The sequence below is a fragment of the Phoenix dactylifera genome, chromosome 1 (genome assembly GCF_051530095.1).
Source record: "Phoenix dactylifera cultivar Ajwa chromosome 1, Ajwa_hap1_PhDact_Kaust_v1.1, whole genome shotgun sequence".
In the NCBI taxonomy this organism is placed as follows: Eukaryota; Viridiplantae; Streptophyta; class Magnoliopsida; order Arecales; family Arecaceae; genus Phoenix; species Phoenix dactylifera.
Window position 1 is genome coordinate 20,297,117 of NC_143190.1, and position 26,907 is coordinate 20,324,023.

Sequence of the window (26,907 nt, forward strand, 5' to 3'; positions counted from 1 at the left end):
AAAGGCTTGTTTGATAGTGCTTTCCGTAATGAAAATATGTTTGATGCTATTATTTTTATGTTTTATTTTTGAAAAGCGACTTTCATTATAGAAAAATAAAAGTAAAAAATTCTTATTTTTATTACTTTTCAAAAAAATAGAAACTCATATTTTTTTGTCACTGCTTGATGGAATCTAGGAGATCATTAGAATACTTACAACAAAAAATAAGAGCATTTTGTTGATCATATTATCATATAAAAAAGCGCGTATTGTACCAAAAAAAGAAGCATGGATTAAAATAAATTATACTTGCCTTGAGCGTTTAATCTGATGTAGATCTTTAAGATCATGGGAGACACTAACACTATAAAACCATATAATTTTTGAGAATTATTATCCGTAACATCTCCTCTTTTGTAGAGAAGGGTACTGAGTCCTAGAGAGACTTAGCATCCCTAAGAGGAAAGGAGAGAGCGGTAGTATCCTTATTTGCTATCCCCTCTCTTATAAGTCTCATGTGGACTCTAATTGGGAGAGGGAGAAGGGTAAGTGGCCTATCAGATAACTGCTCCCTTCTTTCTTAAAGTGTGTCCCCACTTGTGGTGCTCCATGTAACTAGGACATTGACCCTAGTGGTTGGCTCCTGCTCGAGTCCAACCCAAGCAGTTGGTTAACCATTGGGTCGGGTCTTTCTTGATCCAATTTAGCTCAACCCTAGTGTCTAGGACTAATTCCTTAACTCAAACTCTTCTTCAAGGTGATTATAACCTTCTTGGTTCAATAACTGAAAAAATCCTCAATTGGAATCCATTCTTAATTAAATTGGTAATAAACAACACATGCTAGATGCCCATGAGGATAGGTCACTCATTTCCTATTCACAAAGATCTATTCCTTCAGGTTCGCTTGGTCAGACATTAGCTGTGGTCCAACATGGGAACATGGAGCCCATAACACATTATTGGATTTATTACTGAGTAGGATGAAACTAGTTAGTCGTCTTGTTCCTACACAAATCTTGTTATGCAATCAGTCCTCCCATCATTTTAGTGTCCACGTATGACTATTGAGTACGATAATGTCAGACCCTTAGTCTTATGGTTTCATGATCTATTACAACATTAGTTCATGTTAGACATTTTTTTGTGAATATCATTCTCATGAATCATTTTGAAAATAATTACTTATTATACATAATAATTAGCAAAAAAAATATATTTTTTTTAAAAAAATCTTATAGGATACTGCCGAGGTCTTAGGACTTATATGTTTGACCATGTCTCTTTTCTAATATGGATACTATGATATTATGATGGTTTCTATTGCCACAAATCCTAGGATATTTTGATGTGGATGACCTCTATGGGCCTACAAGATAATAGACAAAGGGTGAACGCTCCCTGGATTGGCTCTGATTGGAAAGTCAACAAAGGTTTTGTGGATGAAAAATGAAGGAGAAAGAAAAAGTAGAGATCAGAGAGAAAGAGTCTCCCGTAAGCTAAGATTTTTTTTTTTCGTTATCTTTTTCAGAGAACCATTCGGACCTATTTATAACCGAAGTTTGATCTTCTAGAATCGCATCTTAACAAACTTGGGACTGTGTTGCAACGAATTGCTGACATGACATAACAACCTTAGGGACGTGCCTTAACAACATGGTGCATGGCGGAACCTAGTGCGCTTTTGAGGCTGTGGAAGCCGAGTTGCCCCTTTTATGGGAAAATCCTACTTGGCATGGGCCGACAGTCCAGGTTGCAGAGTCGAGATAGGATGATGCTAGTCTCAAAGGTTGGATGCTTCAACTCTGCTTGGTCTACTCCATGCCTAATCAAGGAGTTTGGGCCAAGACGCACTAGAGGAACCTTAGACATGTAGGGACTGCAGTGTGGGCTGTGTATTGTATGAATCCTTATGTGCCACATCATACCCCCTCTACTTTCGAACCCGAAGTGCAATTTTGGTTCAGGTAAAGGGAGTAGTCATCATTGATTTTGCATCATTCAAAAAAGGACGTTAACCCATGGTTCGCGTCTTCTTTTCTAGATGGTAGAACTTCGTACCTTGGTCTTTTAAAAAGATGCTTATTGTCAAGAGCAAGAGGGATGCAGCATGTGTCCACTGATCTGTTCGTACAAATCAATTTGGGTCGTCCAAATGTCTATAAGAAGGTAGGGGATGACCCCTTGCAAAACCAAATTGCGGAATTATTCTTGGGCACAGTAATTTTGTGACCTCTTTTCCTCACGTTGTTGTAGTGTAGCATTCTGATAGATCCCTTGCAGAAGAGAGATCTCCACCAACATATTGAAGTGTTCTAGTCGGCTTTTCGACGGGGCATAGAGAGGGTGGCAGAAGTGGAAACCGAGCTTAGATCCCTCTGAATTGTAAGGTTTTGGTATGATATTAGGGGGCAGCAGAAGTGCGGAGCGCGGAATTTCAAAAATTTCTTAATAAAATTTCGTTACATCAAACCCTTATGAACCAAGATCATCTTAATGGTAACAATCAAATAAATAAATATAAATATAGGAATAGAGGAATACCTCCAACGCTATATCCATGCAGAATTTTCACTACGTGCAGAATTCTGAAATAAAAAAAAGATCACATTATATTTGTAGCGTATTTGAAATACATCGTGTCTATTCATATCCTTCAACTCCTTTATATTTTTTTAATATTTTTAAAATATTTTTTATTTTATTTTTGATATATAAAAACGTAAAACTCTAATTTTAGTTATTTTATTTTTTCATTGATAAAAATAAAATCAATATTTTTCATTTTGAATCAAGTTTCAATTGATATATAAAAAAAAATCATTAAAAAAGAAAGAAAAAGGATAATTCTTAATTCTATACCTTAATTGAGAGCATATCTCTAGGAGAAAGCACTATTATCTCCTATCGAATAAAATCCTAATTCTCCTTTTGGGGCTTCTACTCCAGTATAAAGTTCTCTTTTTGATAATTTAAAATTGGGTGAAGCATTTCTACTAATAAATCTAGAGCAAAGCTATTGAATCTTGATTGCGTCGGTGGGACTTCGTTTGTTTATAATCTATGAAAATTGATTCTTACAATTGAACCTAGGATGATACTAAAGATTATTATATATAAGACTCAAATATGAATTTAAATAAGTCTTCTTTCATTAGTTCTAATGTTTTCTAAATGATATTGAATCCTTGATTCTCAACCATTCAAATATTGACGAATTTATTGGTCAATCTAAATTCATATGCAACTCGCATGATCATGGTAATTGAAATAGAAATCAAAGTCTTTTAGACTTTTTCTTATGAACAAATCTCAAGATATATTGATTTTCAAATTTTAATAACATATTGCTTCATCTGCTCTCTATGGTATGAATGTACGATTCATTTACTAAATAAAAGGTATCATATATAGACTATTTATTTTTTATATATGTATGAAAAGTTAAGGAATCAGCATATAATAGTTGAGAAATTGTAATAGAAAAAGAAAAGGAATGTTTGTGATGATATTGAAATTTTTGCTATAGATAATCTATCATTTTTTGGCATGAAAATAAAATATAGAACTAGATATAACTAGATATGACTAGTAGAATTCTATTTTTCTAATAGAATGCATGATTAATTAGCACACGGCTAAACCAAATAGAAGAAAAAATGATTCTAAGGGTCATGCTTAGAATTCAGAACCAGGGATTGCTCTATTTAGCAAATTTTTTTGTTTCATGTGAGATACAAGTTGATTCTGTCATTAGTGCCCGGTAAAAAAATATTTGGGATGGAAGGACCAGAACCATCGGGTAACCAAACCGAAGCCACTAACATATCATTTGACGCCATATTTCAATTTACTTCAATTTTTGGGAAGTATCATGTCAAAATAAGATAATATATATGGTAAAATAAGAAATCTCTTCCGTTTTTTTGAAAAAAGATTTTTGAGATTGCGTAATGCTTACTCTCAAACTATTCATTTATAAAATTATAATATTCTTTATTTCTCTCTTCATTTTTTGGATTTCTATCTAATAATTTAGAACATAATACTAGACATAAGGAGTAAAAAATGATATTTTATTTTTTTTTATTTTCTATTTTTGTTATGATTTTATCTACTCTATATGTTTAGTTTTAATAAAATCAAAGGATCCAATTTTTTTTAGATTTGAAAGTCTCAAGTAATCAGAAAAAGAGAAAGATATTCAAACTCTTGATACTAAAATAACGCAGACTTGATTTTTATTATTCTATTATATATTATTATAATAATTATATATATATGTTATATTATGCATGATAAGTATGATAAGTTATTTCTCATCCCGTTCCTTTTCATTCAATCCATTTCTTTATTTTTCTGATTTTCTCATTAACTTTGTTTATTTACTATGGAATTTTTTTCATATATTGTTACAATAAATTTTTGACACTTGAATGGGTTCAGTGAACTATATTATTCAATTCGATTATATTACCTTAGTAATTGTTGTGGAAATAAAAAGTTTCGGACTTAGTCTCACATCGACTGAATAACGAAAAGGTCTGTGCCTTAAATGGAGGGCTTAATTACCCTTTCTTCAGAATACGCCTTTTAAAGAACAAAATCATGAAAGGAGTAAGCTGCCAACAACATGCGTTGCACGATACGTACGCACTTTTCCAAAGCGGACAATACCTTATGTGGGGACGCAGTCTTCTTTTTCTGTTCCAGTTTGGTGGGGGCTAAAATTTGAGGTCGGAACAGTGATCATCTTACTATTAATTGATTATATATATATTAATTAAAAATTATGTAGGTAATTATTTATAGATTCATTCTATTGCATTTGAGTTTTTGATCTAACCGTTACAGGGTAATAAAAAAAAAAATTGTTTGTCTGATGGCTGTACCCATCAGCATAGATAATGGGCCCTCCCTGAGCACGATTCCAGCTCGGACCCCGAGGTCTGCGGGACCCAACTCGCCCACGGTGACCGCTCCAAAAAGTGAAACGCGTCCGGTAACCACTCCCCCTAGTCCCACCGCCCGCGACTCGTGCCTTCTGGGCCCCTCACGGTAGATTTTGTTGTGCTGTTCCTCCCGAACCAATTTAAAGAGCTTTATCTTCAATCCTCGCAGCTCTACCCTATCCCTCTTCTCTCATTATTATTTGTTCTATTGGAGACTCTGGTTGGCATAAACGTAACCCGAGGTAACGACTGAATACTCCTCGTCGGGACATCAAAGGCAGAGATACCCCCATCCCCTCCTCCTCCCCCCCCCCCCCCCCCTCTCTCTCTCACTTTCTTTCTCTCTCTCTACACGCGTAGAGAGCGCTTCGTCACCATTCTCATCATTCTCTTCTTCTCCCTCGTTCCGATTTGGAAACCCTCGAGGAAACCGCGTCGATATCTTCGTCGGTTTCTCGCTGTTAGGATCTCGCTGTCTCGAGCTCGGCCCCCGGTGATCGATCGGTCTTTCGCTTTGCTTGAAGATGAACAACCTTCTAAATGTACGTCTCCTACGGTGATCTTCGTTTCCTTTTTCAGTAGTTTGATTTCTTCTGTGATCTTTGTTTGTTCTAGATCTAGTAATGGTGGGCAGATTAAGCGAGATCCGAGCCGATCCAGATGTCTTTCTTGCGTTTGAGAGTTAGGTTAGAGTTATGTTTAATATGAGAGAGTTGGAGAGAAGTAGAAGAAACCTAATCGAAGGTTAGGGGCAATGGGTGGAGACTCCGACATGTTAGATGAGAATGGGATATGCCATCGTTCCCAGTTGTAAGATCCAACGTTTCTGTTTAGGGATCACAGCTCTTAGTTGAGGTAGCTGCTGGGTTTTGAAAATGATTAGATGAATAAAGATCCAAACTTTGATGGAGCAGGAGGCAGTAAACGAAAGTATGGAACCCGAAGGGAAGAAAATATGATTAAGGAAAGACAAAAGAAATTCTAGTTCAACATTGATATATAAAGTGTGCCTGTTATCCCTGTCTTTGAATTGATGTATCTCTAAAATAATGGCCTAAAGAGTCATGTTCTGAACCATGATGGATTTCAACATTTATAAAGCTCTTTTATCTACTAAATCTGCTACTTTTGGACACCTGCCCGTAAAGCATGCACGTATAATTTAGAATCTTGATCGGCTTTTGTGCAGCAGAATAGTTTGAGTAAGGGGAAATTATTATTGAACGTGAATAAAAAGTGTTAAAAAGAAGGGTCGTTTGGAATTTGATACAACAAAGTTTTAATTAATATGAAATCAATAGTCTTCCTATCTTCCTTGTCTTGACAGTTTATAAATATCTGAAATAAGTGCCTAAAAAGTCTTGATCTGGATCATGTTGGAATTTAATCAAATATTTAATTTTAGCTATTAAATCTATTTCTTTTAGGCACTTTTTTTGACCTAGCAAGCACTTTGTTAGAGTAAGAACTTTGACTAGCTCTGGTTGATCTAGAAGTTAGATTATTTGTATTTCTTTTAAAACCAAAATAAAACTGTGAAACTTTGATTGCAAGGTCATGACAGGGTCTGCCCTTTAGAGTTTGCCAAGTCATTGCACTTTGGAGTTGTTTTGGGTTCAATAGAAGAATGTGACCTGGCCAACTATTCATCAAGGATGATTGTTTTGAGAAGAAACTCTGATACATTTGTTGTTTTACAATTGATGCAGACAAGGAAATGAACCGCTCTGATGTTAAGCTTCCCACAGAGGTTTAGCTGATGGCATTGGGAGTAACTGAAATACATTCCCTAGAACTCAGTGAAAGCAAGATTAGTTGGCCTCCATATCTTGTAATCATGATGGTAGTTTCTAGGTTAATAGATGTTTAATTTACTTTTCATTCAAATGAATCAACTATATTCTGAGCTCTATAGCTCAGAATCCTTCACAGCTTGAGACACGAATTAATGCTAGCCAAGACCTTTTACTCGTTATTTTACAATGAAGGGACACTAAATATCTATATTCTTCATATGATGATACACATAGATGTGCATGAAGCATAACTGGTATTCTCTGAGGAATTCAAGTTGCCAGCTAATGATGAAGATTTCTGTTTCATCTATGCATACTGATGTAATTTCTTTAGTGTAGCTTCCCATGATATGCTTCTGTGTGATGTTTAATAGTGCTTTTGAGTGTGTATTGTTAAAGTTCTGAATATGTAATGGGAAAACTAAATGGATGGCACAGATATTTAAGTATGTACTATGACATTTCTCCTTGTATTGAGAGCACAATTTTAGCCATCCATCTTCTGTTATATGGAAGTGGATACCTCCATTCTGTAAGAAGGAAGCTGTTCCTTTAGGGTGTTATTTGATTATTTACTGCTAAAGGTATACAAAAGGAAACATTTATAAGTTAATTATATTCCTTTTGCTGTATTGTTTTTTTTTTGTTTTTTATAACCCCATTGAGGAGGGCAATAAGCATAGCATGAAATTAACTGAGACGAGTGGAGTTGTGGTAAAACTATGAAGGATAAATAAAACAAGTTCAGTAATGAATTACATGGAATAACTTTAATAATGTGTGGAGGGTGTTCAATTATGTCTAAAGCAACCTAGGGAATCAGAGATGCCTCGCTAGTCGCTACTTGCTATGTACGTTAATTAGATTTATCTTGATGGGTTGGATTCAGAAAAAGTGGCCAAATCTATTGGACTTGGATTGATGTTGAAAGAAAATACTTGTTTGTCACATTTTATTAAGAAGAATCAGGCCTTAAATGGCTTATTAACTGCAATGAGGCAAACCTTACAATGATGGAACAACACTTGTTTGTGTTTGTATTAGCTTGAACTTATATACTACAAGCATTTAAGCATTAGTGAATTCCTCTATTTTAGTTGAAACTTTATCTAATTCCTAACAAATTTCTCTCCAATAGGGGGCAGAATGGTGGTTCTCTTTTATTATAATAATTGCTGGCATGTTTCAGAAGTACATGATGAGTCTCTAAACAATTCAAAACTAAATGGGCATGGATGTTGTGTAAAGATTTGCTTATATTTTATTTAGCATAGGTTCTAATACTTTTAACATATATTATATAGTTACTATTTCAATAATCAAGTTATACATCCGAATGGAACTAAATAAATAAGGTACTTTCTTGCAAATATTTTTATTAAAGTATGAAAATACAGCATGTGTAAAAGCTTAATTGCACGTTGGATAACTGCAGATTCATCCATTTTGCTCAATTTTTGCTTTTTTGTATCATATCAGGCTGTTAGCTTCAGCTCCAGTTGGAGATGGTTTTGTAGATTTAGGCAAAGGACCTTATCTACTCATTTAATTATATGCATTGTATAATTAGTGTTGAGAAAGACAACTTAAAACAGATTTATACTTATTTTTACCATACGTGGAACCTTCTTGGCTGATGCAATTTGTACCTGAACATTCATTCCCTTAGTAAAATGATGATGATCTGCATTAGTATTTTTTCACCCCTATTTGTTGTTCTACAGGACTCCTTTGAACTCCACCGAGGTGAGGCTTCAAGAGATGGAGACATTGAAATGGGACAACAGGTTCCAATGAATTCTGCTGATCTAGGTCTAGAAGGCTTTTTCAAACAGGTATAGGGTATAATCAGTAGTTATGTCACCATGTGTGTGTTATCTTGCATCATTTTTGGCACTTTAATTCAGCGGCATGGTTCTTAGGTTCAAGTTATTGAGAAACAAATTGAGAAGCTGTCTAAGCTGTCGAAGAAACTTCAGGTATGTTTTTTTTTCCTTTTCAATTTTTAAGGTCACCGTTTTCTTATTGGATCCCATACAAAGTAAAGTTTTGAGGTCTTTCCTAAATATATTGGTTTATGTTGCTCAATTAAGCATAGCTTGTACTGTCATTTCAGTTATATATGTTTGCTTTTTTCTGATATTAGTTCTCTTTTGAATATGCCACTTATTGGATGGTGCCAAATAAATCTGCCTACTAGAAAGAACAACTAAGGAACCCACCTAGTTTTCTATGGTACAAGATGGAAAGCCGGTGTCTCCCTTAATTACTCTAATACTTAAGTTGCCAAGTTAAACCAATCTTTATGTCATTCACATGTATTCTAAAAGAGAATGTTGATGATTTTTGTTTTTTCCCCTTTTTTTTTGCTATTCTGGGGTTGTCATGGGATCCCACAATTCTATAAAACCTAAGTTGAGGTATATAGTCATTAGGAAATCTCTATCAAAGAAACTTGTGCTCTTATAATTGCTTCTAGTGTCAAGGATTAAAGACCTACTAAAATGGGATGGTACCATCAATACCCTACCATGCTGACGGGAAACAAAATCGATATGGGATGCAGGATCCCTATCCTTAATTGGATCGGCACATCCTACCCCGACATGGTCGAAACCTATCAGGATTTGCTGGTATAGGGTTGGTTAGGCTGATAGCGAGCATGTCACAATCAGGTCGCCTCATTTGAGGAAAAAGGAGACAGCTTGGGGGCCACATCCTCTTTTTCTTTTCCTTTTGGTCACAGTTTGCTATAGGTGGGAGACTGAGAGCCCGGATTTGGTGAGGCAGTGATGTGGCTTGGCCTCCTTGATGCCAAAATATCACCCATATTTATTGTTAATATTTTAAATATTATATGTTTTAAAAATATTTTAATTATTATTTAAGTTATGGGTGTTGCTATCAATACTGCCACCATATGCCCATTGAAATGTCTCAAAAACCAATTAAACATGAAGAAAAAAGAGTGCAGAAAACATCCCAATACGACATCAAGGCATAGGATCATTTCAAGGGTCGGGATAGTACTATCTAAATACCATACTGATACAATGAAAAGCCAGTATGGGTCTTGATACTGGTATATCCAACCTTGCTCGACGTGGATAATTTGCTATTCAAATTTCATAATTTCGGGATTGCCATGGCCATTTAGTAACAAATTAAGTCTTTATCATACTGGATACCTTTACTGTACAAAGATTGTTGACATCTCTTTGATTGCAAAGATTCTATTCACATCTATTTGATTGCAAAGATTCTATATGGTGCTTGAAGTCAAGAAAAGCATGCCAATAGAATTAATGCTATGCGTGCCCCATGCTCAGGAAATTAAAACTTTATGATAAGTTTTTATTCCTCTGGAAGTAAATTGAAGCAAAAGCTTGAAAAATTTTATATTTTGAAACTGATTTTTTGGAATACTTAGCATGAACATTTTCCTTTTTCTCTCATTCTATATCTTTATATCTTCCATTCAATTATTTCTATCTGACTACTTTAATTCCTATTTCCTTGTGCAAACATTTAACATCATCTAGCTTCTTGCCATTATTCTTGCTTTGTGCTGCAGGTTCTTTTGGATCAGGAAAATGTTCTCCAATATTTAGCCACTTTTCATTTACAAATTGTGAAAGTTATCAATTGATTGATACATCTTGATTACTACTACTACTACATTTTTTCTTATTGATCTTTCTTTTCATACCAATTGAGGGTTCAAAAATGTAATTGTCTTTTGGTTCATATCATATCAAAATCGACTTTCTTTATACATCTTATTGAGAAAAATACAAAAAAAGGGAGAAGGGTTCATCGACTCTATATATCATGCACATCTTTTTGTCTATTTCATGACCATACAACTTTTATTAGAAATTGTGAAGTCTTCTTTGTTGAGACAAAAAGCAACTAGTTCCACCTGCCAGCACATCAAACCAGTCACAGGAGATGGATGTGGCTGCAATAGATGCTCATCCATCGTACTAAACTTTTGGCTGCTGCTTTGTCAAGCCTACATTGTGTGGGTTATCTAGTTCTAGAAGTTTGTTCTTGTGAATGGTTTCTTTGCTTGGAATTCGTTTGTAGATGAGCACACGGTGGGAACTAAAAGCAGTTATCAGATCCTCATTGTGCACAGAGCCTAGTGCAATTAATCAACTCATGCACTTGATGACTGTGACTCCCTAATCAGTAATTTGAAATAATATCATTTTATTGTATTAGACTATCTCAAGATAGCTTAATCTGCGAGCAGCCTCATTGAAACACAAAATTAAATGTTGGTTTTGTGCTTTAAAAATATTGTTATCTGTGTTATAGTTGAAGGCAAAAGTAAAATTGTGAAATTATATATATAGTTAACATCTTGAAGTCTCAACATGATTGGTACTTGGAAATGGAATGCTGGAATACTCTTGTGATTGTGTTCAATTTGGAACTGCTGCTTTTCTTAAGAGCAAGTTTAGTCTGGTTGCATCAATTGTCTGAAAATGGAAGTATTATGATACATTTCATGAAATTTTACTTATTTTTACAAATGACTCTTGGGAAATTTAGTGTAAATATTTACACTGCGTATTGAATTTACACTTTGAGGTGGGTGTTCTAGTATTCTCATCATAAATAATCTTGTTTCCTGAAGAAATGGTTCAATCTTGTTAATTTAGTAAAAAGTTAATGTGTATACACCTGACCATATTCTGGATGCTTCTATTAAATATCTGGAATAAAGATGATGTGTCATGTCTACCAAAATTTCTGCTCCATTAAGTTAATACTTGTGCATCTCATCTCATTAACTTGAATCAACTTGCTATGCCTGTAGACTGCGAATGAGGAGGCCAATGCTGTCACCAAGGCATCTGATATGAAAGGTAGGTTTGGTGTTACACAGTTAATTTTATTATTCAATTTTTTGCCTCTATAATATTGTAGTTACAATGAAGCATATCTGTTTGCTTGTAGGAATCAAACAGCGCATGCAGAAAGATATTGATGAAGTGGGAAAAATTGCACGTGTAGCAAAGGCCAAACTTGAAGAACTCGACAGAGATGTATGTTTTGCATTATTGTAATGCTGTGATAAACTTTGCTAGTTAAAAAAGTGAGGGAAGATAAGTGATTCCTAAGGACTTCTCTTTTATACTTTCTAAAAATGTCAGAATGAAACTGCATTGATTATGTCAACCATCAAATTTGTTTTATATTTGGATTTTTTTTTTTTTGTGCTTCAGTTTGCATCCTGCGGATCTGTTCAAAACGCATTTTAGGATACCTATTCCTTTTCTATTGTTATTGATCTGTATGCCATCTAATCTTTTCATTTACTTTTCCTGTGTGATTTTTTCTAATTCTGCTTCATTATATGTTTCTGATGAAACTTAATTAAGTTCCCTGTTCACTGTTCAACTGTTATATTCTTCACATGTTTAGTCATATTTTCGGATACTGCTAGATGCTTTTTGGATGTACCCCTTGCATTGTCTGTCAAATGAAATCCTTTTTTTTCCACTGAGTCGCTTATTCATTTGACAGCTGTAAGAGGAGAAATCCACAACATTTGCACTGAAAAGTCTGTCAAAGAAGGCAATTTCCTTTTGTTTTTTTAAGCTAATTTGAATTCATAGTAGCAGTATCTGTAAAACAATTTTGTATATTTCTCCATGTGGTGTACATTGATTTCTACTAGTTCTGCTATATAGGACTGCTGTTACTTTTCTTTTTTTCTTTCTTTTTCAAGATATTTGTCGATGTTACTTTTCATAGTCAGATACTGACTTTTCTGTATTGTACCTTAAACTAGAATTTAACCAACCGACAGAAGCCAGGATGTGGGAAGGGGTCAAGCGTAGACCGATCCAGAACTGCAACTACTGTGTAATTTACATGCTCTTTTCACTATTGCCATATATTTATGAGGTGTTCCATTTTGAGATCACCTGGCTCATGTGCCAAGTTTATTGATAACTACAGAGCATTAAAAAAGAAGTTGAAAGAGCGGATGTCTGAATTCCAGGTAAGATCATCCCAAATTCATCAATCATCATGCCTGTTTAATGCATCTCTCATACATCATCTTAGAATATATGACAGATGAAGAAACATACTAGTGATCAAAGCAAAACGACATGAAAAAAGGTTAAAATATGCAAACGTGTGGGAAAAGCTATATTGTATTCCATTATCATTTTAAATCCATAACCATAACCGTCCAGCTGGGATTGGGTTTAGGTCCAAAGCCTGGATGAGACAAGTGGAGGGTTGATGTTTATTACAACTTGTCAAACTATGATGAAATGGTTTTAAAACTGATATTCCACTATGTTTTTTAAATGTGAAGAAATTTTCTTTTTCTAAAGCAACACTGCAAGTTTTTAGAGTGTTACTTTGAGGCTGTAAAACTATTTGTCACTTATCAAAATGTTATTGCATAGACTATTTCTCTTAACAAGGACCAAAAAAAACTGGTTAGATGATTTCATGATTCCTAATGATGGGAAAAAACCTTGTGAATCATTTACGTCTTTGCAATTTATACATGGACTATGCTAGTCTCATGATCATTGACAATTTGGTAACTTTTAATAGGGAAAGATATGACTTAAGTTAACCGAAGGGAAAGGAGGAGAGAAAAGAAAGTATAATACTAGTTGCATTTCATTTGCTGAGGAAATTATAATATGATGAACTAGATGTCCTTGAAAATACAAGTTTTAGTTTGAATAGGGTATTAATGATGCTTTAACCTGAGGCAATTGGCATGATTTTTATACATTGACATCATTGGGTAAATAATTGAGGAACATTTAGAACTTTAGTTCAGTAGAACAAGTTGTGCTTCACAAGTTTCTAATGATGATGCTTGCTGTATTTGCTCCTCAGACTCTAAGGGAGACAATTCAGCAAGAATATCGGGAGGTTGTTGAAAGAAGAGTTTTCACAGGTTGATTCCTCGCTGTTTAAGATGGAATTAGATCTTGTGGCATTCAGGGATGAACTCCTATTTTATTTTTTTAATTTTTACACTGCTAACTTTTTCTTTTTCTTTTTTTAATGGATGTCAATCAGTAACTGGTAATCGACCTGATGAAGAGGTAAGGTCATTTTTTGTGAATATTTTGGCTGGTCTTACTGCTACGTATACATATTAGGCCATGACTTTTGGTTCTCCAGACGATTGACCGATTGATAGAGACAGGAGACAGTGAACAGATTTTTCAGAAAGCAATTCATGAGCATGGACGTGGCCAGGTTTGTCCGTTACATTCTTTACAGGTTTTATTTATTATTCTCTTTTAAAATACCATCTGAATAGTATAAATTAGAGTCGTTACTATAAACCTTGAAATTTTTCGCTGCAATGTGTTTTGAATGTCAAGGCACAATTCCTAACAGCAGACAACTTTATTGTTTGATGCAGGTAATGGACACCCTTGCAGAAATTCAGGAACGTCATGACACTGTCAGGGAACTAGAAAGGAAGCTTCTTGAGTTGCAGCAGGTCATTCTGTTCATAGCAATTTTTAAATCAAATGATTTATATTAGCCCATAATTATCTGAGGTCTGAGAGAACACTAGTTTAACCTCAAGAAGAAGGGTAAACTGAATTCTGCTTAACCTTTTCAAATTTAATATTCTTGTTCATGCTCAGTTATAATGAATAGTAGTCCTTGTTATGCTTACACGAGTAAGTTTTGACCAAGTTCCTACATACACTGGACAGTATATCACCCATTCCTCATTTCTAATATAGATTGATTAAGAGTCTGATTAGACTACCTTGATTCTTATCTGGAATATTTGATGAACTTCATTTACCATCCTGAACAGTAGTGAAAATAACATTTGACAAAGAAAGAGTATTCCAAAGCCATTAGCACTAGGATCATTGGCTACAACTAGTAGAAAATATTCAGTACGTCCTCTGGTCATGTAGGAAGTAGCAATTAATGCATGTTTTTGCTTGAATCTTAGCTTCATGGCGTCCACTAAATCATAATATAATAAGGGGGGTCATCCATTGATAGTGCTAGCTTTTCTATTTCTTTGTCAAACTTTCATGTTACTGTAGATATCCTCCAAAGCCAAGCTTGCAACTTATCTGAGCTGTTCCACATGCCTGTTCCATTAGTTTACTCTACACCCTTAGTTCACAATTGACATGACTAGTTCATTCTTGTTTCTTTGATTCTTTCTCCACTCACCTTATATGCTGTTCTAGCTATCTTGGCTATCTTGACGCTTTGAATGAGTACCACTACTCATCCAGGCCTACTGAAAACTTTTTCTTGCGAAGTTGCACGTGATGCGATCTTAGGGGACTCTGTGCTCTTTGTTCATGATGCATGCAACTATCAGCCCCTTTAATTACTTAAACCATGTCGTTTTTTCTAATTTCACCAGATAAAGCTCAACTTTCTTATGTCAGCTGGAGTTCCATTTATATGGCACAGGGGCTCCAGATATATTGGATTTGTAACACTTCCATGCTTTTTGATGGGAATTGGCTAGCAGAATAATCTTTGAGAAGTGTGTCACTGAAAAATAGATAACTTAGAAAATCTGATAGCATTTCCTTATGGGCGAAGTCTCTCAAGCTTTGAGTTTTGAATTACCTTCAAGATGCTTAAAGCTAAATGCCCATGCATGCATCTTTCAATTATCTTCGAGAGTTCTACCTATTCTCAAAATCAATGAGGTTCAAAGGTAGCTAAGATGACTGAACATAGTTGTAAGTTGTAACAATAAGCACAAACATAGAAAACAAGAAACAACTAAAGAAGCATTTAACCAGGTTATTGGATGCCCTGAAATGCTATTTGAAATTATGCCATGCCTTATGTTTTTAATCTAAACTGCATATTATTTGCAAGATGTATCAAGAAGGCAATACAAGGCTTGGTGATGTTATGATCTACAAAAATTTTGTATAGCTTTCGTTATGTTTCAAAAGAATCATAGTCATTACAAATCTAACTCCTCCCATATAAATTGCATGTGTAAAATTTGATGGTCCAGCAAGGTTCCTTGTATACCATGCCCGAGTATCCAAACTTTGCCCTATCGGGAGTTTAACCTCCTATTCTCTGTTATTCCAAACAATTCAGTATTATACGTTTTTGCTTGGCGAACCAAGACTGCCATTAAGAAAGGGCTAAGTTGTAATTAGTTAGCCAAAGAAATTGAGCTCCTGCTTATAGGTCTTTAACTGTTGTAGTTTTTTTAGTAGCCAGGTTAAAGAGAATGAACAGAACTCCTTTATTGGATGAACAAACAAAGCCAAACATCCTTGAATCTTGACACTCTTGGTTGTTATAGATCAATGTTTTATATTTTAAAAGAACCTGTGTTATGCTTGCAGGCAGAAATTTGGATGGAAATGAATGTAAAATGAACATAGAATTTATGGTTTGAAAATGAGAATAGTTGAGTGACTACCTAAGCTGGGATGCTTGTAGATGACTTTTACCAGGTCATGTGTTTGTGATTTTGATCAACGACACTGATGTCTTTACAATTTAAGTTGCCTATCTTTTATTGTTGTCATTTCTATTAAAATTCATACTCTAGTTAACTCGTTATCTTTATATGTTCTGTAGAAAGAGATCACGGAAAGAATAATAAGAATTTTTTTCAATGACTTCATAAGGAAATACTAATCATACATTTGTATTGTGATGTAGATTTTCCTTGATATGGCGGTGTTGGTTGAGGCTCAAGGTGACCTGCTGGATAACATTGAATCTCAGGTATCAACAAACATTTCACTTATGTCCAGAAAATTTGGTCAGATTTAAGGCTATGAAGGTTTTCATTCCTTTCATATTTGACACAAATAAATCGCCTGTCATATTGCAGTTTCATGGCGTAGTGGATTCTTTGTCCATCAAAATTATTAATTTTTTGGGGAAATTCTAGCCTCTCTAACATTCACCATGCATTTTATACCACCTTAATATTCTATACCATGTTAAAAGTGCAAGATGGTTTCAAGGGTTGGTCTATATTCATAGTAAAATTGTTATTAATTTTTGAAGCAAACATGTATTCGAAAAATCATGTTCACTTTCTTAACTTTTCTATGTTTATCTTTAACCAATATTTTATCCAAACTTTATTCCACTGAGCTTATTTGAAATAGTAAAAAATATCCATTCTTGCTGGAACCCCCAATCAACATAGTTGGTATAATTTGACTTCAATTTCTAATATTGCATATGCATGTCCTGGTGTACTGGTAAATCCAAGTTGTGGTTGCAATTTTTGATTGCTAACTCTCTAGCAAATACTGGTTAACTATTAATATTTATGATTAAAATTTTTTAACAAAGGAAGTATTTAACGATACCAGATATGAATGGTTTTCTATGCAATTGTTAATAATGAGAATGATGTGTTTTCATCAAGCATGAGGTGATCAAGCACCAAGAAATACTACGATGGTACGTATTGCTAAAAAGGAGTTTATTACAAATGGCGTCTGAACGACTGACCTGATCTCTGTCTCCTTCAAAATCACTTGTTATGTTCATCATGACAGTATTCCTTTCAATATCCTTTTTCTGTCTGGGCTTTAATTTGTCTGTAGGTCTCAAGCGCTGTTGATCATGTGCAATCTGGGACAGTTGCACTTCAGAAGGCAAAGAAGCTACAGAAGAACTCTCGAAAGTGGATGTGCATAGCGATAATTATCCTTCTCCTAATTGTCGTCATCATTGTTGTGGCCGTGATTAAACCGTGGAGCAAGAATAAATAAAACGTGCCAGATGTGTAACGCAGATATATCCGTTGTGTTGATCTCTCTCCCTCTCTCTCTCTCAATACGCTTGATTCATGATTTCATGGAAGCCTGGAGATTTGTGCTCGTGCCGTTTGGGTTCAGTATTTTTTATAGCAAATTGGATGTTATTCAGGTAATAAAATGAGGCTTGCAGGTGCAATTGTCGTGCCCTAACATGGAACATAAAATCTCTCTCCTCTCTTGTCCTAGTGGCAAAAGATGGTAATATCCAAACTGAAGTTTGATGGTAACTTTGTTTTCTTTCATGCCCAAATAGCAATATTCAAAGCTGAATACGTTCCTCTCATGGATCTCTGTGCTTCAATGCTTCAATGCTAAGCATTGCATCGTTAGGATTGGCAACATGTGCTGGACATGGATGCACTAATTCATGTAAGTTAATTCATATCAAAATTGCTTGTTTAAGTAGCAGTGTCAGCCTGTATCAAAAGATGAAACTGGTTCAGGTTGGACTAATTGGCAATTCAAATAGAAATTATGTTTGAATCTGATAATAATTTGAACCAAGCTTCAATTTTCATTTGAGTTGGTTTGAATCAGGTTTATGATTTGTTTTATTGATTGATCATGATTTGGATCAGAATATCAAAATAAAACAAGACCCATATGAAACTAATTGGGCGGCAAACATATCACAATTTGATGGGCCCTTCCCTTCTTTATTGTTAGACTAGTGAAAAAATGGCCCCACGTATAAGTGATTATCAACAAAAGAAATTAGTTGATAAACTACAACTTAGTGAACATACAATGCTAAAAGCATATTGATTTATAGGTCAAAAGGAGCAATGACATGCGTTGGCTTTCAGTGTGATCAAGCTTTTAGTGCGATCAATTTGTTGATTGTTCAATCTGCAGACAAGCAATACCATAATAGAAGCTTCTCAGGAATCAAATGTTAGAAAACCTAATGCACTTTCTAAGAGCTTCAGTAAAACAAGTCTACGAGTCCAAGTCCAGTCTAAGAGTCCAAGTCCTCGTCAAATTGTTAGTAGGACCAAATGCTCAATGGAAAAGTGAGAAGAAACTAAAGAACTCACGGAGAGCTCTTCCGAGAGAAGCAGGCGCTGCGCTCTCTCTGAATCCGGAATCTTGATGTCAGGAGAAATTATGCCCTAAAGGTAGAAGGCCACCACGATGTCCTATGCTCCATTCTATTCCCTCGCATGTTCTCAGTATTCCAACATTCTAATTAAGATTTAGACTACAAGCCATGCTATTTGGGAACTCTTCCTCTGCTCCAATCTATTCCCTCTCCTATTCTCCCTATTCCAGCATTCTAATTCTGTTAGATGTATGTCCTAAAAGTCAATATGTCTGATACATTAGTTATTCTGAGACATAGTTTTATACTTGACATTATTATTATTGAATAATAAATAGGCATCTTTTTCATTCATATTGTGTATATGTTTATGAATCGTCCAAGAAATTAATAAGATGATGCATATTCTCAAGAGTTGAGAATTTAAGCTATGTGTCATTGGTGATTAATTCCTAAATGCTCATGATCGATAGATCATCACGAGGACGGTGATTGATCCGATGAAATTAGTGCACAAATCACTATTCTTTTGGATGGGCGAGTCTCGAGTCCACAGTATAAGGACACTAGAGTGATAATGCAGATTTTTGTTAGAGAACAAGGGTGCTGAGCGTGACCAACGCAAGAAGTCACTTGGATGTCTATCACTCATCAGTGACTTACTTGATGTTGCAGTAGTATGACTGGTTCTTTGATCTACGGTGCTTCGGCTATTCACATTGAGGTTGCTGTAGTTTGACTATACATATACATAATTTTTAGCCATATGGGTTCTTGTGGTGCAGATTATCTGCAGTAGGTTCACTGTAGGAGTAGGGTATGCATCTACAAGAAATTTATCGACCTTGGTAGATAAGGAGTGATCCTATGTAATTTATAAGACCGAGTTCGTAAGACCTTGACTAGGGCAGTATGTGAAGTGGGAAAGAAGTTTTCTACTCTTGAACTAAAGTTGAATAAATCTTGATATATGACAGACGAAGGGGTTTGACGAGTCATCCATGATCTCCGTCTTGTAGGAATCCACGATAGAAGGATTGTATCATACGATAACTGCACCTAGAGGTTTATTTATTTCATTTTGCTGGGTTGCTACTACATGCTGCTAGGTGTCACTAGTGGATGGTGAGACTCACAGGGATTATCTTGATGATCAATAATCCCTGGTGAGATGAGTTGGAATTATTCCAATCCATTGAAAGGAGTGTTCAATGATATTGTGATAGAGATCATAATATAACTTACTACCAGACAGAATAGAACATATGGGGTCACAAATATTAGAAGTATTGACCGATCCAATGATTGAATTGTGATTTGGAATCACAATAGATTATGATTATCAATTTGATTGATAATTGGTTTAACCTACTAAGAGTTAGTGAGTTGAAGAAGGAATAATTGCAATTAGATTGCAATTTGATTGAATCAATTGGACTTAATTAATTATCATTGATCTTATTAGATAAGGTTCAAGAGTCCTACTTGGAGTAGAATTTCTAGAGTCCTAATTAGATTAGAACTTCAAATTATTAGAGTCCCACTTGGAGTAGGATTCCTAAAATCCTAATTGGATTAGGACTAAAATTATATGAGTCATAATTGGATTAGGACTCCTAGAGTCCTAATTGATTTGATCTTATGGATAAGGATTGAGAGTCCTCATTGGATAAGGACAAATTGGGTTTACTTAATCCTCCTTAGAGGAGGATTTCAGCACCCATGAAAGGAGGGCCTGTTAGAATACCCGCCCATGCCGCAGAAAAATTTCAAAAATTTTAGATGCAGCGGAAGAGGCATGCGCGGGATCAACCGTTCATCGCATGAACGTTGTTTAAAATCGTTCGTAGATAGATAAGGATTAAAAACTTTTTAAGAACATTAGAAGATCAGATCTTCACCTTATGCGGGTAGATGATCACCGCAAACTGATGATCATGGTTTTTGGATGAAGGTTCGCTTGAAGTCGTTCAAGTGCCCGGCCTCTACGGGTATCCACACGAAGCAGGAACCGATCCAAGCTTTCTATCTCCCCGGGGTGCTAGCTCCCTTGCAGAGATAACTTTGATGGCTGATGTCCTCCCTTTTAATCAACCCTTGATTGTGCTTGGGAGGAGGAAGAAGAAGGATGAAGAGAGGAAGAAGATCAAAGCCCCTGCAGCCTTCTTTCTTTTCCCTGCGTTGGAAGGAAGAAGGGAGGATGAAGAGGCCATCTTTTTTTTCTTCCTTTGCTTGCGGCTGAACTAAGGAAAGGGGAGGAGAGGGGGCCACGAATTTGGAGAGGGAGAGGGCTTCAATGAATGCCCTAGGTCAGCCCCACGCCTCCTCTTAAATAGCATGTGGAGCTCCTACTTTGTAGGAGCTCCTTGATTAAATTCCAAGAGGGGCGCCGGCCCCTCTTCTTTGCCGCACCAAGCAAGGAAAAGGAGGAGGGGCGTGTGCCCCTCCTTCATGGTTAACCTAATCCTCCTCTAAGGAGGATTAGGAAGGTCACTCTTGGTTAGGTCCTAATCTAATTAGGTTTGGACCAAGGGTGAACCAATTTGGATTTTAATCTAGGTAAGTCCTAATCCAATTAGAACTTGATGAGCCATGACTCAATTGAACCCTTCAATCCTAATCTAATTAGGAGTCATCTTGATTCATTAGATTAATAATTAATTGGGACTTAAGAAGTCCTAATCACATTAGGATTTATTTAATTCTAGTCCTAATCCAATTAGGACTCTAATTTGAATTCGAAGTCCTAATTCGATTAGGACTCTAGAAATCCTACTCCAAGTAGGAATCCAAATTTAATTCAAAACTCCTAATCTAATTAGGATTATAGGAATCCTAGTCCATGTAGGAATCCTAGTCCTACTCCAAATAGGATTTTCAGTCCAAGTAGGAATCCCAGTCCAAGTAGGAATCCCAGTCCTAATCCAATTAGGACTCCAAGAATCCAACTCCAAGTAGGACTCTTGTTTCAAGTCCAATTAATTAATTCCCTTTGTTCCTTCTTCAACTTATTATCAATCGAATTGATTACTTGTGATTCCTAATCACGATTCAACCATCGGATCGGTCAATGCCTCTAGTGTGTGTGACCCCATAGGTTCTACTCTGACTGGTAGTGAGATATATTGTGATCTCTATCACAATATCATTGAAAACTCCTTTCAATGGGTCGGAACGATTCCAACTCTACTCATTAGGGTTTATCGATCATCAAGATAATCCCTATGAATCCCACCATCCACCAGTGACACCTAGCAGCATGTAGTGGCTACCCAGCAGAATAGAATGATGAACCTCTAGGTGCAGTTATCATGTGATACAGTCCTTCTATCGTAGATCCCTACAAGACGGAGGTCATGGATAACTCGTCAAACCTCTTCGTCTGTCATATGTCAAGATTTATTCGACTTAAGTTCGAGAGCGGAGAACTCTTTCTCCACTGTGCAATCTGCCCCGGCCGAGGTCTTACGAACTCAGTCTTATAAATCACATAGGATCTCTCCTTATCTATCAAGGTCGATAGATTCCTTGTAGATGTATACCCTACTCCTACAGTGAACCTACTGCAGCCAATCTACACTGCATGGACCCATATGGCTAGAGACCATGTATTTGTGCAGTCAAACTACAATAACCTCACTGTGAGTAGCCGAAGCATCGCCGGCCAAAGGACCAGTCACACTACTGCAACATCAAGCAAGTCACTGACGAGTGGATAGACATCCAAGTGACTTCTTGTGTTGGTCACGCTCAGTACCCTTGTTCTCTAACAAGCACTTGCACAATTGCTCCAGTGTCCCTACACTGTGGACTCAAGACTCGTCCATGAAAGAAAGCAATATGTGCACTAATCTCAGCGGATCAATCACCGTCCTCGTGATGATCCATCGATCAGGAGCAATTCAGGAATTAATCACCAATGACACATGCCTCAAATTCTCAACTCTTGAGAATATGCGTCATCATCTTATTAATTTCTTGGACGATTCATGGACATATAAGAACATGAATGAAAAAGATGCCTTTTATTTATTCAATAATAAATAGTCAAGTACAAAATTATGTCCTAGAATAAAATAATGCGTCAGCCAAATTGGCTTCTAGGGCATACTTCTAACAATCTCCCACTTGCACTAAAGCCAATTAGCCATAAATCTAAGCCCCATCTTCTCAAGATGCGTTTTAGTTTTCTGCTGAGTTATCTGCTTAGTGAATGGGTCCACCACATTTCCTGTGGAGTCTACTTTTTGATCCTCTACTTATTTCTTTTCGAGGTAGTCGCTTGTTAGGTTAAACCTCCGCTCTATGTGCCTCGGTTTCTGGTGAGACTTTTGGCTCCTTAGCTAGTGCTATGGTGCCTTTGTTATTGCAGAAGAGTGCTATGGCATCTGATGGCATTACACCTAATTCTGCAATGAACCTTTTAAACCAAAAGGTTTCCACTGCACCCTTAGAGATGGCTTAACATTCAGCTTCTAAGGTAGAATCTACAATGATTGGTTGTTTGGAACTCTTCCAATTTACTAAACCATTATTGCACATATTCTGATGTAGACTTTCTATCATCAATATGTGTGCATCCTTCTACCTTCAACTCTGATATTCTCCAAAGACCAAGAATAAATCTTTAGTTCTTCTTAAGTACTTAAGAATATTCTTTACAGTTATCCAGTGCTTCTTGCTTGGATTTGACTGATATATGCTCGTGACACTCACAACATATACTATATCATTTCACGTACATAGCATGGTATATATGAGGCTCCCTATAGCCGAAGCATAAGGGATCTTGCTCATCCGCTGAATCTCTTCAGATGTGTTAAGGCACATCTTCTTGGAGAGATTTATCCCATGCCTAAGGGGTAATAATCCCCTTTTAGAGGTTTCCATGCTGAACCTCTTCAGCACTCCCTCTATATACATATTCTGTGATAGGACAAGCATCCTTTTAGATCTATCTTTATAGACCTTTATTCTCAAAATATAGGATGCTTTCCCAAGGTCTTTCATGGAGAACTCTTTTAACAACCAGACCTTGACTGAGGTTAGCATGGGAATATCATCCCCTATCAGGAGGATGTCATCCATGTACAGTACGAGAAATACGATAGCACTCCCACTAACCTTTTTGTAAACATACGGTTCCTCTTCGTTTTTGATGAAATCAAATGTTTTGATTGCGTCATCGAAACGAGTGTTCCAACTCCGAGATGCTTGCTTTAGTCCATAGATGGACCTTTGCAGCTTGCAGACCTTGTGATCTCCATCACTGGAAGTAAAACCCAAAGATTGTTTCATATAGATATCTTCATTAAGATATCCATTCAGGAATGTAGTTTTCACATCCATCTGCTAGATTTCATAATCATAAAATGCTGCAATGGCAAGCAATGTTCGGATGGATTTAACATGGCTACAGGTGAAAAAGTCTCCTGATAGTCAATGCCTTCGCGTTGACTATACCCTTTCGCCACTAGCCTTGCTTTACAGGTCTCTACCTTTCCATCCGAACCTATTTTTCTTTTGTAGATTCATTTGCATCCAATAGGTATAATACCTTCTGGTGGATCTACTAGGGTCCAGATTTGGTTGGAATGCATGGAGTCTAACTCCAATTATTTCTCGGAATCGATATCAGATATCGCCTCGTCATAGGTTTTGGGATCTTGTATGTGATCCTTATCTCCCACTAGGAACATTTCCTCGGTATCCTCTTCTAGTATACTTAAGTATCTATCGGAAGGATGGGAGACCCTACTAGATCTGCGAGGTGATTGAGGGACATCGTGTACTGGCTTAATATAAATAGGTTCTATAGGCACAATGGTTCGTTGCTATTTAGAGACTTTCTCTTCAAGCTCAATTTTCCTTCCACTGTCTCTGTCAAGGATAAACTATTTCCATGAAGATAGCGTCTAGGCTCACAAACACTTTGTGATCCTTTGGGACGAAAAGTCGTATCCTAATGACTCTTTAGGATATCCTATAAAACGAGCATTAATTGTCCTATCCTTTAGCTTGTCTGCCAGTAGTCGCTTGACGTGGGCCGGACATCCCCAAATCTTGAGATGACCAAGACTTGGTTTCTTAACATGTCATATCTCATATGGTGTGGTAGGAACGGACTTTAGAAGGAACTCTATTCAATAAGTAAATAGCTGAAAATAGGGCATCTATCTAAAGAAACAAGGGTAAATTAGTGAAGCTCATCATGGACCGGACCATATCCAATAGAGTCTGATTCCTCCTCTCTGACACTCCATTGAGCTGAGGTGTACCAGGAGGAGTCCATTATGAAACTATACCATTCTCCTTGAGATAATCACGAAACTCTCTATTAAGGTGTTCACCTCCTCGATCTGATCGAAGAACCTTAATGAGTTTTTCTGTTTATTTTTCTACTTCATATCTTAACTTTTTGAAACTTTCAAAAGTTTCAGATTTGTGTGTCATACACATATCCATACCGTGAGTAATCATCGGTAAATGAAGTAAAAATTACAACCCCTAGCTTTCACATCGAATGGGCCACACATATCAGTGTGTACTAGGGTAAGTATTTCAGTGGACCACCCTGTGTCCTACAAAGGATAATTTGGCCATCTTTCCTTGAAGGCAGAATTAACAAATCGAATATGACTCGAAAGTCAATGAGCCCAAAAGTTTTTTTTTTTTCAATTTGTTTATTCTGTCTTCTCCTATATGGCTAAGCCTGAGGCGCCAGAAATACTTTGGATTTATCTCATTTCTGGATCTATTAGATCCTATGGTATTGACTGTTTGCTCAGATACATTCATAGATACATCCATATGTATGTGATAGAGAATGTCAATCATAAAACCACGTTGAACTAATTTATTTCTCAAATAAATGGAACAATAGTCTTATAAAAATCTTTTTTGTACTAAACAAAATACAGAAATCAAATTTCTGCTAGCAATAGATAATAGTCCCTAAGTATCCTGAGCATATCTGACATACCTTCTGAAGGTCTGTCACCCTTCATATTTTTATGCTTTCCATGTATGTAGGACAGTTCCTCTTCCAATGGTCGTCCATGATGCAAATGAAAACATTTTTCCTTGCAATTGGCCCTTTTCTTGGAACTTCTTTACTTGGCGTTTTCTCAGTCTTCTGCTTCTTCGCAGGCTTCTTCTTCTTCCAAATAGACTCTCTCTTAGAATTAGAAACCAACTCGACAGCGAGAACGATGCCCCTTGAACTCTTCAATGTCCCTAAGGTAGTTACCAATTTATTTAACAATTCTATTTTGGTGCATACAATCTTGTTCATATGATAATTTACTATAAACTGTTCATATGAAGCTAGAAGGGATTGTGGGATCAAATCCGTTTGCAATTCCCTGTGCATGGTCATGCCGAGCTTCTCAAGCTTCTCTAAATCCTTTATCATGGTCAAACCATGATCATGGATAGACTGCCCATCACGCATCTTGGCCTTGAAGAGCCTCTTGGACATTCAAACCAAGCTGCGTGACTCTGATCATCATACAACTCTTGCAGGTGTTTTAAGGTGTCCTTGGCAATCTTCATGTTCTCATGCTGGCATTATAATTTATTGGACATGGATGCTATTATGTAGCACCTAACTTTATTGTCATCGTTCGTCCACTTGGCATGCGTCTTACGCTGATCAGTGATCGGACAGATTGGTAATACAGGGATTCCATGGTCTAGCTCATACCCTAATTTCTCACAATTCAAAACTATTTTGAAATTTGCTGAGCCAGTCTTTATAATTGGATTTGGTCAAACGGTTGTTCTATAGGATATGAGTTAAAAATCTAGAAGCTGACATTATAATCCTCATAGAGTAAAGATTCTAGTTAGAATTTTGTACTTGATCCTTATTTGTTCTAGGGTCTTTTTTAGAACAAATGTACCTCCCACTATTTTTTTGAATTCCTCACACTCCCCTGGTAGGAAAACGAAAATCCTCGCGACTAGGGTTTCTAGTAGGTACTGCGGTCTCACCAATCTACATGGCACCTCACCTAATAGTTATTGGTGACACATAGATGGATGAGTGTACAACTCTTGTACAATGCTTCTCAAGCATGTTGCAGTGCAACTTGGTCTCTAAGCCATGAAGACCTCACCTAACAGTTATTGGTCCCATTTATTAGTTAAGTCAGACCCACCATATAACCGTGGGAATAAAATCGTCATTGGGTCCTCACCTAACAGTTATTGGTGCCCAACCTCACCTTTACCCTACAACATCTCATGTCTATAGAGAGGTCCAGCCTTCCGATGCAACTTGCCCACTGTATCCAGCCGAGACAAATCAACATTAGAAAGACCTTA

General features: G+C 36.3%; 1 protein-coding gene across 1 annotated transcript; it reads left to right on the forward strand.

The window, feature by feature from the left end:
- Positions 1-5,106: 5,106 nt before the first annotated feature.
- LOC103720597 (syntaxin-132-like) lies at positions 5,107-17,673 on the forward strand. Its single transcript, XM_008810371.6, has 13 exons — positions 5,107-5,475; positions 8,454-8,564; positions 8,652-8,708; positions 11,558-11,606; positions 11,698-11,786; positions 12,536-12,609; positions 12,706-12,748; positions 13,615-13,675; positions 13,801-13,826; positions 13,906-13,983; positions 14,153-14,233; positions 16,417-16,482; positions 17,322-17,673. Exons 1-13 carry the CDS (start codon positions 5,458-5,460, stop codon positions 17,487-17,489), a joined length of 921 nt encoding a protein of 306 aa, XP_008808593.4. The 5' UTR covers positions 5,107-5,457; the 3' UTR covers positions 17,490-17,673.
- The last annotated feature ends 9,234 nt before the right edge of the window (positions 17,674-26,907 follow it).